The sequence below is a fragment of the Salmo salar genome, chromosome ssa24 (assembly GCF_905237065.1).
Source record: "Salmo salar chromosome ssa24, Ssal_v3.1, whole genome shotgun sequence".
Taxonomy (NCBI): domain Eukaryota; kingdom Metazoa; phylum Chordata; class Actinopteri; order Salmoniformes; family Salmonidae; genus Salmo; species Salmo salar.
The window spans coordinates 26,175,713-26,189,169 of NC_059465.1; the positions used below are offsets into that span (position 1 = coordinate 26,175,713).

Here is a 13,457-nt window from a genome sequence, read left to right on the forward strand (position 1 = left end):
TAATGACAAAGCAAAAATGGGTTTTTAGACATTTTTGCAAATTTATAAAAAATTATAAACTGAAATATAACATTTACATACAGCAGTAATGTGTAGCCGTTATGTAGTAATTCAATAGTGAACATGTCGGAATGTGTAGGTTTTAAGTAGTAGATACCCAAACGCTCAGTAGTTAATCAATCAATAAGAAAGAATTATGTAGTTTGAGTAGGAAATATGTAGTGTTCACCAGTAGTGAAACATCCTAATTTATCACTCATTACTTCTTAAATTACTACATAAATCACTACTGGTTTATTACACATCTCAATAGCAATCAAGTAGTAAAACCAGTACGTTTGTGTAGATCTTGTGTATTAGTGATGAGTAGTAATTCAGTAGTACTTTTTCATGAGGGCCCCACAAGACTCGTCTGAAGGTCCCCGGTACCAGTTGAAATAAGGGGTTAAATACATGTAAAAACAGAAATAAAAACAAATGTTCCCTGATCTTTCTTATATCTTTCAGATATAGGACAGACACTTCAGAATGAACCTTCTTTAGTTTTTTGGGGGGACTATCTGTTGTTCCATGTAGTGAATCTGTTATTAAATGCATTTGAATGGGTTAATAGTGGTAAAGCCAAAAATATCAAAAAAAAATTCATGTATATTTTTTTGATACTTCAAGGGGTCTTAAAATCAAAATCATATACCTAAATGATCCTTAGTATCACCTTCTTAAAACAATTCCATATAGCTTAGTAGAACCTCCCCACCCCTGGCTTAGACATGGCTTAGACTCTTATGGGTTAATGGAGATAATTTTCCTGCTGGGCCCGTACAACCCAGCAGGAAACATGAACATGAAGGGATACTCTAAGGATAACATCCTCCCTGCAGGTAACTGATCTGATTTTTTTCAATTCAAAATCAATGATCTACTCCTGAATTGAATATCACCATGCCATTCATGCTCTGTTACAGATGTTATGGTAAAGAGTCATGGGGAAAGTGTCGGTATGCATGCTGCTCTTGCACGTAGGCTAAATTTACTAAAGCCTTATTCCCATGTCAGCAGACTGATTCTACCACCATTCTCTGTTGTCTCTTTCCAGTGTAATAAAAGGCTGTGCATTGTCAAGTGGTGGTGGTTGCAAGAAGCACCTCTACCCAACCACCTTGCACCAAGACAAGATGAACTCTGCTATAGGAGCCATAATGATCAGTCTTCTACTTTCTGCATGTCGGGCCCTCATCATTGGTCATGTTGGTCTGCAGCTACTCCACCCCACAACAGGCCTACCAACCAACACAAATCATTCCCAATCACCTTCACTGTAAAAACAAATGATCTTGTACTTGTGTTTTATCTTTATGACAACTAGGTACTGTTTTGTATATTCTAAATAGAAAAATAAAGGTTTTCTTTTGCTTTATAAGACATTTGTGTTGAAATGTAATGTTGTCATAAGATAAACATACAATATTACCTCGAGACAGTTGGAGTTCACTTCATTCAAAACCAAGATGATAGTCACTAGGCAACAACATTATAGTCACTAGGCAACAACATTATAGTCACTAGGAAACAGGGACACTGCTAGTCAGAGAAACAGGAAGTAAAACTCTACATCTAACACATTGAAATGATTCAGCATGATCATACTCATGGTTAATTTCATGTTCTTCAATTTCTCATCAAAGTTTTTAATAGACCTTCATCAATGTTTGTTTTGATGAACCAAAACACCCTAATGTGGATCTATTGGAAATTGTGAATTCATACAAGATCGCCAGTCTCCTGGGACGTATTTTTCCAATAATCAATAAACATGACACTGGTTTTCAATACAGCCAGAAGATGGCAGTAGATGATTGGAACATTATTGCTCTCCGGAAGTGTTGGGAGTTGGCCTGTAATAAGGGAGTGGTATGGAGTCGAACACACAATGGACTGCTTAGCAGCTGCCTCCAGTAGCAGGCCTCTGAAAAAGATCATCATACCAAATGAGCATCTGTTTGGATGCTGTCCCAGAGATTGTAATCTTTTGGTAACAGTTTTAAGACTGGTTTACCCATATGCCATTACCCACTGTTTCATTATGGGTGAGTGTAGTAGTGTCCAATATGCTTATATAAAACACTAGAAAAGGTAGGCAAGATTTATTTATTGAAACCATTGATTGATTCAAATCAATGTCACTACTACAGAGCTCATTTAAACCATTTAGAGAGAATCCCCGTTCTTAGAAAAAAGGAAAGAACACCACAGAGAAAAACACATTTGATTGGTAAACCACATTCATTTGATTAAAGACTCACTTGAAAGAGTGCAAATGTAATGTATTAATGAATGAACACTCCCAGGCTTGATCAAAATGATTTGAACCATCTCAACATCTCATAAACATCTGAAAATATGCTCTGTCACATCCAACCATAAAACCAGATATGAGGCTGTTGCTAAGTGCTAGTCTAAGTCTAGTGGGCCAGTATTTATTACAAGAGATCTTGAAAATGTATTTACATTGTTTTTGGGAAAGAACGCATCTACTTTAATCTCAAAATCCCTAAATTAGTGATGCAGTAGTATTACATCACCCCCCTCCAGAAGGCTAGAAATCCAAATTGATCCAGTGAGTCATCCTTAATCAATACAAACCCATCCCCCATTTTCTTTTACCATTACGACACCAATTACCTACCATCTTAGCCACCATCATTATCCCACTCAGTCATTCAGCCAGTGGCAGTGATATCCCACTACATAACCAGCATAGTATATTGCCAGCGATGTGATGGCCTGTTTTGATAAGTGTCACAGCGGAGGTCTGGACTTCCCCGGACCACAGCTGACTGCATGTTCTCTGCGTATGCATCATCATCATCAGTAAGCTCAGTGGATGTGCTGCATAGTCTGGAGCTGAGTGTCTGGCAGCGTTAGCATCAGCTGTGCTTCCTGACTGACTGTTCTCCCAGTAGACCAGCCATGGAGACAGAGGGAGAAGAGAGAAAAGCACAGAAGGATAGCATGCATGGCCAATCTCAGGAAAATCAATGGAAGAATGATGTATTCCGTCTCTGCATCTGGGCACTGTTCCATTATTCACAATGCAGCCTAGCCTACTCCGCCTCCACTGAAGGAGTGCCCCTCCCCCTCTCGCTCTTACAATAGTGAATCCCACCCATTCACTCATAGATTGTTACTCTTCATTAGGGACAGATATGGTGATACACAGCTTACTACGCTATGAGAGATCGGGATCAGACACAGCCATTTATTATAACAGCATTCCGGAGTAAATGTAAATATTGAGGAGAGTAACCTGATATGTCTGAATCACTGGGCTCCACCAGCAGACATAGTGTACAGTACACAATCAGCGTGAGACACAGCTGTTCCTGTCCAACACCTGGCCTGCATTATTAACCACATGCCCATTCCACCTGCTCACTCACTGACAATTCTACTGTATAGGCCAGGCCAGGGAAGACCACCTCTGATTTCTGCTGTTCTCCAATGAAACTTTACAAAGATGTCAGATATTCACTGGAAATACTAAATGTTGCCCAAATAATTGTTGGTAGAACCCTCTTGTAGAGAGTAGGCATCTGTCTGTACCAATATGCTGAATAGCTGAGGAGGACTGGGCGTGGCAATTACTTTACAGTGCTTTAGAATTCTACTGTCAATTTGTTGCAAATCAGCATACATTTATAAATTGACTTGTGTGTACTTGTTCCTCACTGCTAGAAGACCCAGTACTTGAATAGCATCACAACATGCCCACTGCAACACAGTAACTATTGTAGCTGACACTAGCTAGCATTTGCATTCTGCCAGGGTGTCTTTTTTGCATGGTCATGGTCTCTTTGTTATGTAACCTGAATGTGGAGCTCTGTCTAACTCTTCCTCACATTCCACCCTGAGAATAGTGTAGTCAAGTCATAGAGATACAGTATAATACTGATTCTGTTATATCTACAGTTGTAATCATTTTTCCATGGGTGTAGTGTACCACTGTCTGCTACACTATCTGGCAGTACACAGAGGATGCAGTAGTCTACTGCAGATGTAGGGAAGATGCCGAGTCAGGGCAGGGTAATTTAACCATCAACCTTCTGGGGAGCTCTTGTCTAGTGGGACAGCCAAGCTGCAAGTTACTGTAAGCATATAATGAGGTGACGTTATGTCCATAAATGAGTCCATAAAGAGTCGAGGACAGCAAATGCCCTCAATTTGACTCGGAGATGCTTTTTTGCCGATGTGCAGTAGACACGCTCAGCCTCACTCAGCCTCGCTTCACATCACATCACACCACTTGGTGTACAATCAGACTCTATTCCCCTCCAAAGTTAGATGAATAATTAATTTACCGCAGAGGGATAAAAATGGTTTGAATCAAAAGGAAATCTCACACCTCCAATCCTGTCTTGAGGCTGTCTATTGTTGGATAGGCCCAGCCCTTGTCTTTCTGCTGCTTTTAATGTAGATTAAAAAGGCTGAGATAGAAATAGAATGTGGATGTGTGTGCCCAGACAGAGGATGGAGTGGGAAAGGTGTTGTATGAAACCATAATGAGCTGCTTCCACTGTATAGGATGTTACTCAGGAAATGTATTTGTGATTGATTCCTTTTGTCTCTCCTCAGGCTGGCCTTCTTCCAGTCCTCACAAGAAAGCCCCACTCTCTCCCCCTTTGTTACTATTAACACCCCCCCCCCTTTCCCTGTCATCTGTGACTAGACACTACCGTGGAGGAAGAATGCAGGGGCCATGAAGGAAGTGTGAGGAAGAGTTAGACAGAGCTCCACTTTACATAACAAGGGGCGGCAGGTAGCCTAGTGGTTAGAGCATTGGCCTAGTAACCGAAAGGTTGGAAGATCGAATCCCTGAGCTGACAAGATAAAAAATCTGTCGTTCTGCCACTGAACAAGGCAGTTAACCTGCTGTTCTTAGGCAGTCATTGAAATTAAGAATTTGTTCTTAACTGACATGCCTATATTTAAAAAAAATGAAACTATTGTTGAAAGCACACTGTTCTTAAGATTCATATGAAATGTTGTGCTTTAGGCATATTTGTCAACATCCCAACTGAACAGGGTCATAGGCTTTAGTATGGGGTGGCATGTAGCCTAGTGGTTAGAGTGTTGGGCCAGTAACCGAAAGGTTGCTAGATCAGGGCAGTTAACCCACTGTTCCTAGGCCGTCATTGTAAATAAGAATACATTCTTAACTGCCTTGCCTAGTAAAATAAAAAAGTATTCTGTATATACACAGTGTACAAAACAATAGGAACACCTGCTCTTCAACTCAATAATAGGAAGGTGTTACTAGTATTTTGTACACTCAGTGTATGTATACACTAAAGTGTACACACTTGAGGCACCACAGGGAATGTCAATGTGTGCTATATCAATCTGAGAGTACACTGTATGATGACCCAGTTACAGAGTGAACACAGCAGCGATGTCTCTGCAAAGGCAGCCTACGCTGTGAGAATGGACTGTATGCACTCACTGTGCTGTAATGAGATTGAAACTAGGCCCTTTGTTTCTGAGTATGGCTATTCATTCCGCACACAGAGCTCTTATCCCTACACCTTGACAACTCTATAGGTTTAATCTACATGAAAATGCATGTTATGGATACAGTGGTAAGAGCTGAATGGGCATGGATCACCAGACTCAAGGTAAAGCCCCTATAGGTCCTCCACAAAGGTCTGTTCAACGGATATTGGTCCAAACTAACAGAGAATCAGCTGGTGTCTCTCCTCTGTCCTTCAACGCACAGCTACTTTGCCCATGCAGGAGGCGAGCGCTGGCGTCTCAGACACATTCTCCCCCTGGCACACATATTAACTATCAATAAGCCCCCGTTCCTAATTCCAGCACTCTTTAAAACAGCCATGCACTGCTCCCCTCCCAAGCCCACTCTCTTTCTCTGCTGCTGCCACACCCCTCCCTGTTTTGTTCATCCTTCCAGACAGTGTCTGTCTCTCTGGTTTTGAGACCGATAGCCCAACCTCCCCATCTCATGCTAAACTGGATTTGAGCTGTTTCATTGCACTATTTATGTGTTGTGTCATATTATATAATTAGGACTATGCCAGTACAAAGATTAATACAATTTAACATGGAAGATTAAACATTTTATTGGACTGTCTGTCACTTCATGACTGGACTATGTTGTGATCAGTAATACATACCAAGGAGATGGTTGCAATGGGGCCCCAGGTCAGAGTCATCTGTTGGAAATGGTAATACATTGACGTTATATAAATCAGACATGGATTCATTCACAACAATAGACTATGTATATGCAGGATTTCGTCTCGATGTAGTTTAAATATAATAATCATGTTGTGAAGTTCTCACTGTGGCCTGTAAGGGGAAAGGAGCAGCCAAGCAGTCTGTGTGTAAAGCCCTGACACAGCCCAGGCAGCCATGTTTTACAATGCGCAAAAAGGGAGGCGCCCATATTCAGAAATATGTAACAACAACGATAAGAATTAGGGATATAAATGACTCTGGGTACATATAATCTAATCGAAGGTTTCCGGCACAGTACCAAAGGCTGTAGACTATGTTGTGTTATGATAACAAAACAACTGACATATCTTCGATGACATATTAGATCCCTTTCTTGACAGAAAACATGTGACATGATGTTGGATACATTTCATGTGACAAAATGTAAATCGAGAAACGAAATAGCTATGTTTCACCCCCAAGAAGCTGAAATAATTCTGCCAGGAATGGTTACAAAGTAACAATGAGCCACGTGGACTTACATTACATCTGTGAGGTTGTTCTTAGTTCTACCATTTTATGTGAAAAGGTTTCACATATTTTAAATAGTCAACAGGTGCCTCTCTTAATCATGTACTCTGTGTGGTTTATTGGATCAAAATATGGTGAAGAAAGTATAGTTTAAAATGAGATATGATTTTAGCCGGCATAAAGGATGTAGGACAAATCTTCAAGATTATGCGAGGATCACACGTTTGCGTATATTTTGATTGATAGACAGAAGAGGCCAATGAAAATTATTCTTTGTGAATATGATTGGTCTATAAGTGTGTCAATAATTGGGTCTGAGAAATATTAGCCAACAGATTTGTCAGATTTGGTGACATGGAATCTAAGGGGCGGGCACAAGGTCCTCCTATATAGTCAGGGACACCATTCTTTTCGCGCACTCTAAGAAAGGAAGCCAAGCCACTGGTTTTTATTGGCATAAGAGTTGTTCTACCTCCAAAGTAAAAATGAGGGAAATCGTGCATCTTCAGGCTGGACAGTGTGGAAACCAGATCGGAGCTAAGGTTTGTCATCTGTTTTATTAATTTGATGCAAATCGTGCGATAAATAACTGTGCGTAAAATCGCAGTTTCTTTGTATGCGTGTCCAGTTAACCACACCCAAAGAACTGTATTGTTAATGGAAATGCAAGTAATTAATATTCCTAACCTATATTGATTACCGTCGTTATTGTTTTGATGGGTGAGGGGGGGGAAGAGAAAAAAAAGCGTTGGTATTATTTTTATGCGCTACTCTATTTTTATTCGACCGGTTTTATTTGGACTGGAATGATCCTTACACTGTAGACTACTGGCGAGTGCGACAATATACATGAACATGTGTATTAATAAATTGTTTTATTAAATGTAAACTTGATCGATTAAATGTGGGTATGGATAACCACAATTTACTCGACCTACTGCAATGCGCAAAAGGGGAAGTAGGCCTCAGTGATGCCAAATGCCATATTCCAAGTAATCTGTTAAATAGTGAGTACATTTCGGTTATTGTCGTAATAAACATATTTCTTGGGGGGAATGGGAAATTTGTTCAATCCCATATTATGACCCACATTCGTGTCATTGATAGCGCGCCGCGCCCGGTTTTTGGCAGATGTGGGCGGTGTTTCAGCAAGTGACGTATTCGACATTTTCAAAACCATTGCGAATGGATTTCAGCCAATCGGAGGTCGTGCCGCGCGCGCGGAATTTTAACGGGAGATTTTCATTCCAGATACCTAACCATACATTGTATGTACCTATAATGAACCATGCAATGTAGTCGAATTGATCCATTGACGTGATCAAATGGAATATTGAAACAATCTAACTGCATAGGCCTACCACGCATTTGATTAAGATCACACTTTGAATGGCATATTAGCCTACCTGATATGAATTCTATTTTGCGCTGTAGACTAAATCCGAATGCTCTTCTTGCAGTTCTGGGAGGTGATCAGTGACGAACATGGCATTGACCCAACTGGTACATACCATGGGGACAGTGACCTCCAGCTCGACAGGATCAACGTCTACTACAATGAAGCCTCAGGTAAGCCTTGTTCGTCTGCTGTATAACCACATTTGTCAAATTCATTATCCCTCCCAATTGATTATGTGTGGTTCTGATATTGATCTTTATTTTCCTCCTGGTTGTCTAGGTGGTAAATATGTGCCTCGTGCCGTGCTTGTCGACTTGGAGCCAGGGACCATGGACTCTGTGAGATCTGGACCCTTCGGCCAGATCTTCAGACCTGACAACTTTGTGTTCGGTAGGTTTATATTTCTACAGTATTTTATCATATTCATAATGTCGCCTGTACATAAACTGAATAGAGCAATAGACTACAATAATTTATTCAATATCTTGTTTTGCAGGCCAGAGTGGTGCTGGAAACAACTGGGCCAAGGGCCACTACACAGAGGGCGCTGAGCTGGTGGACTCAGTCCTGGATGTTGTGAGGAAGGAAGCTGAGAGCTGTGACTGTCTGCAAGGTTTCCAGCTCACCCACTCACTAGGAGGTGGAACCGGCTCTGGCATGGGCACCCTGCTCATCAGCAAGATCCGTGAAGAGTACCCTGACCGCATCATGAACACCTTCAGCGTGGTGCCCTCACCCAAAGTATCAGACACTGTGGTGGAGCCCTACAATGCCACCCTGTCAGTCCACCAGCTAGTGGAGAACACTGACGAGACCTTCTGTATTGACAACGAGGCTCTCTACGACATCTGCTTCCGTACCCTCAAACTCACTACTCCCTCCTACGGCGACCTCAACCACCTGGTGTCGGCAACAATGAGCGGTGTCACAACCTGCCTACGATTCCCAGGACAGCTCAACGCTGACCTCCGTAAGCTGGCTGTCAACATGGTGCCCTTCCCCCGTCTCCACTTCTTCATGCCTGGCTTCGCCCCCCTCACCAGCAGGGGAAGCCAGCAGTACCGCTCCCTCACTGTGCCTGAGCTCACCCAGCAGATGTTCGATGCTAAGAACATGATGGCCGCCTGCGACCCCCGTCACGGACGCTACCTCACAGTGGCCGCCATCTTCCGTGGACGCATGTCCATGAAGGAGGTGGACGAGCAGATGCTGAACGTGCAGAACAAGAACAGCAGCTACTTCGTTGAATGGATCCCCAACAATGTCAAGACCGCCGTCTGCGACATTCCTCCCCGCGGCCTCAAGATGGCTGCTACCTTCATCGGCAACAGCACAGCCATCCAGGAGCTGTTCAAGCGTATCTCAGAGCAGTTCACAGCCATGTTCAGGCGTAAGGCTTTCCTCCATTGGTACACCGGAGAGGGTATGGACGAGATGGAATTCACTGAGGCTGAGAGCAACATGAATGACCTGGTGTCTGAGTACCAGCAGTACCAAGATGCCACCGCTGAGGAGGAGGGAGAGTTTGAAGAGGAGGGAGAAGAGGAGCTGGCCTAAATGTTTATAATTGTGCGCATCCAAGCTGTATAATTCACTGACATGTCAGTCTTGACCTTTCCAGTGTTCCATTACCTGTCCTTTTTGTTTTGTCACCTCTGCTATTCCTGTCATTTCTTGTCTGTACAGAAACATGTCAATAAAATTTCTTTTGTTTAATGTGCTGTATTCCTCGATTTAATGATTGCTTCAATAAACTATGGTTGGGCTTCAATAATAGCCAGATCAGTAGTCACATTTCACACATTATTCTGACAACCAGTTCTTCAGCTAGGCAATAGTGTTCTGTGGCGAAAACATTCAAATGACATACATTTATTGTATTGTAACCACAGTTTCATAAATAATTGTAGAGCAGCTGTTGGTGCATTTATGAAGTCATTCATGTATGTTTTCTATACATGGTAAGATGAGGGGCTACAGTGTTCCCCAGCACGATTGTGCAAGTTCTCTGAGGCATAGCCCAGGTTTTTGCATGTTTTGCCATGCCTCTGAAATCTGACTAGTGTGCTAAACTCATGGTAAATCTATTTTGAATTAGCAATTTTTAGCCATTCAAGCTATGATTTAGTCTGACATAACATGCACTGTAGCACTAATAACCATACTGCTTATCCAAGGACTTTATCCCCTGTGATGTTGACAGACCAAAGTGGTGTTTCATAAACCCTCTAGTTCCTTATTTCGATGTTAGTGCACACATAAATATACACATGTAGGCTATCATGAAGTTTCTTGCTAATTTGGCTGACAAAGTCAAAGGTATATGAGTAATATTGGAATATGCCTGTCCATTCACCATTTATGTATGACATGGGTTGAACTTGACAAATCAAAGTCTGCCTTTACACAAGCAGCCCATATCTGGTCTTTTTCTTTCACTAATTGGTCTTATGACCAATCAGATTAGCTCTGAAAGATATCTGATGTAGGGGAAAGAAAATCTCAATTGGCTGCCTGGATGGGGCATTTTCAGCCCCCCCCCCCAAAAAAAATGTTGGTTTGGGCATTTCAGTTTCAGTTGTGCTAATATCCTTGGCTGACACCTGACACAGTGAAAAGCTTATCTCTACTGAATTATGATTCAGTTGTAAACTAGCTGGCTGGTTAATACTGGGAGCCTATTGTATGTTTGTTGAGCCCTGAAACTGTTATGTCAATGTCTAATGCAAAGTCCCATAAATGCCTGGCACATTATTACTGAGGTAAGGTTTTTACCAGCATGATTGCACACCTCAATGGATTAAAATAGACAATAGTGGGACATTGAGATACAATTGGTAAATATATGCTTTGGGAAAATATTTATTCAATAAGGGGACTTTTGGAGCAATCTGATTGTGGCCACCAGGTGGGGGTGTTGTTTAAGATATTTTCGTTTCCACAGGAAATAGGACAGGATACTGGTGACCAATAGCAGTAGAGTCCAGCAACACACCTTCTTCACCTGGCCCTCCAAGTCCTGCTTCTGCCCAAAGCGGGACACAAAGCCTGTCTGCCAACAACAGAAAACGTGTTTAGTTCCCAGGAATGAAACCAAATTTAAGATTCACAACAACAACAGGACAATCAAACATTTTAAACTGTAGTCTAGTGCTCTATTCAATCACATCTGCTTTAGCCGACATCCTTATTAAAGCGATGTCCTTGTTTTGGCGATGTCAGAGGTGGAACTGCGTTAGAGTTGTCAAATTCACAAGCAGCTCCTGGCATTACACCTAAAGCGGACATTGCCATTGGCTGCACAGAGTCGCATGAAAATAAATCCCATGCAGCCAGCCTCGTTACCAAGTTTGAACCCTGGAATGTGAGATGTAATCTACACCTCAATTAGGCTGATAGAAACCCTCATTACTTGATTTTATGATTTTATAATTTGAGAGTAATTATTTCTATATAGCTTACACTTTCTCGTTCTGAACTTCTAACGGGAGTGGGGCAGGTGTGGCTTTGTGACAATGATCGTAAGATCAACTGCTCACCGATTTGACGGCTCCAACGCCGCCAAAACATCCGTTATGTGGCTGTCTGCCATTGCTGGTTAACGCTTGATCTGATTGAATCTAGGCCTTAGTCTTACTCTGCCACTGAAGAGCCTTGACTAGTGAACTTACCCATCCACCCTTGTCCCGAATCTCTGGACAGATGACCCTCTCCACGTAACCGCCCACACACTCCTTAAGCTGGGGCAGGATTCCCCCCATGCCCCTCTCGTGGCAGTGCAGGGCCATCTGGCCAGCCAGCACATACACAGACAGCACCGCACTCCAGGCCAGGTCTCGTCGACGCCCCCCGGGGGTGGTGGTGGCAAAGTGCTCATCCAGGATGGCGGTGAGCATGGGGCAGGCTGTGGCCTCGGTCACATCGTGGAAGACGCGTGGCCAGCGCCTGAAGAAGATGGGGAACCTAACTAGCAGCTCATCCCCAGCATGGCGCAGGGCTGCTGCTGTGGCAGTAGGGGGTGGGCCTATGTGGCCGTCAGGCCCTGCGATCACATAGTTTATATAGTCATGTAACATCAGATAGGCCTCTTGTACCAGGGGGTCAGGGCTGTTTATGCCACCCCTGCTCTCTAGCCCCTCTGACTGACCCATCGCCTCCGGCTGATTGACTCCCTGTCGCAAATCACAAAGCTGTGACTTGCATTAGAGCAGTGGGCCGTTCACAGATAAACAGTCCCTGTGCCAAGTTGCCATCTGCCATCCTCTCAGCAATGTCAATTCCTCATAGATGGTTAGAGATCCAGTCACCTGAAACCACAAAGAAATCATCAATCTCTGCACAGTGCATGCCAAACTGCACAGTGGGTAAAAAAACATTTAGCACTTATTATACCTTTTATAAACAAAACAAGTAGAATGCTTTTCAGTTAATGTTAGTAAAAATCTGTGCATTTCCCCAACTCCATTATGTTTGTTAGACTAATGTTATATTACACAGACATATCATACAATATTTGAATATAACATATTCTGAAATGTCAACTAATACAGCAATGTGCACATTTCCAATAAACAACACTGGCAATCAACAGAGAAAGTATTTAAAACTCACCCCTTCCCTTCCACCAAAACACAAGTGGTACCAAGACACACACACACACACAAAAAGGAATTAGAGGTGCAGGTGACGGAACAACAGTGGGTCCAAAGCAGTATATAGTTCAGCAGGAGTAGGTCGCCAACCAGTCCGCTCGTTGCTGCCTTTACCCAGGCTAAATTTAGAGGCCTTGTTGGAAACTGACACTGAACTCCTGCGTCATATGCACAATCATCAACCCTCTGACACACATCCCCATTCCAACACAAGCAAAGTTAAATATAGATCTTAGAGAGTGTGTGTGTGTGTGGCTCAGCGTAGAAACAGGTTAATGTTAACAGTCTGTGAGATCATACGGGTGAAGACAGACAAAGAGGAGGCAGGCCAAAATAAAGTAATCAGTTGGTAGGTTTAATATTTCACTGAGCTATTGCCTTTGAAAACCATTCAGAAATGTTTCTTTTTGGGTTTCTGCCCTCATCAAAACCAGATTTCATACTGTGATGTTGTGCTGCCTTACATAGATGTACAGTTATACAGTTTTAGCTCTGGAACATTTGTCATTGATGTTTGATTGTGGTATTTTAATTCAGAGACCACCCACAAACACACACACTCACACAGCATCACGATAAACATACAACAATCCTACTCCTTCGCATACAGATTTAGCATAGATTGTGCTTCTTCCAGTGAGCTT

The 13,457-nt window shown here is 42.5% G+C and overlaps 2 protein-coding genes and 1 long non-coding RNA gene across 3 annotated transcripts; 1 reads left to right on the forward strand and 2 right to left on the reverse strand.

The window, feature by feature from the left end:
- Nucleotides 1-6,977, reverse strand: LOC106585439 (uncharacterized). The gene is made up of 3 exons (XR_001323969.2): nt 6,774-6,977; nt 6,189-6,227; nt 1-2,948 (listed from the first exon to the last, which is right to left on the reverse strand). It is a non-coding gene; the product is annotated as an uncharacterized lncRNA (long non-coding RNA).
- A 167-nt stretch (nt 6,978-7,144) lies between these two features.
- LOC100136483 (tubulin beta-1 chain) lies at nt 7,145-9,877 on the forward strand. The gene is made up of 4 exons (XM_014171634.2): nt 7,145-7,304; nt 8,223-8,331; nt 8,441-8,551; nt 8,658-9,877. The coding sequence occupies exons 1-4, from the start codon at nt 7,248-7,250 to the stop codon at nt 9,716-9,718; spliced, it is 1,338 nt and encodes a 445-aa protein (XP_014027109.1). The 5' UTR covers nt 7,145-7,247; the 3' UTR covers nt 9,719-9,877.
- A 1,128-nt stretch (nt 9,878-11,005) lies between these two features.
- bcl2l16 (BCL2 like 16) lies at nt 11,006-13,008 on the reverse strand. The gene is made up of 3 exons (XM_014171422.2): nt 12,773-13,008; nt 11,833-12,468; nt 11,006-11,213 (listed from the first exon to the last, which is right to left on the reverse strand). Exons 2-3 carry the CDS (start codon nt 12,310-12,312, stop codon nt 11,028-11,030), a joined length of 666 nt encoding a protein of 221 aa, XP_014026897.2. The 5' UTR covers nt 12,313-12,468; nt 12,773-13,008; the 3' UTR covers nt 11,006-11,027.
- Between the last annotated feature and the right edge of the window lie 449 nt (nt 13,009-13,457).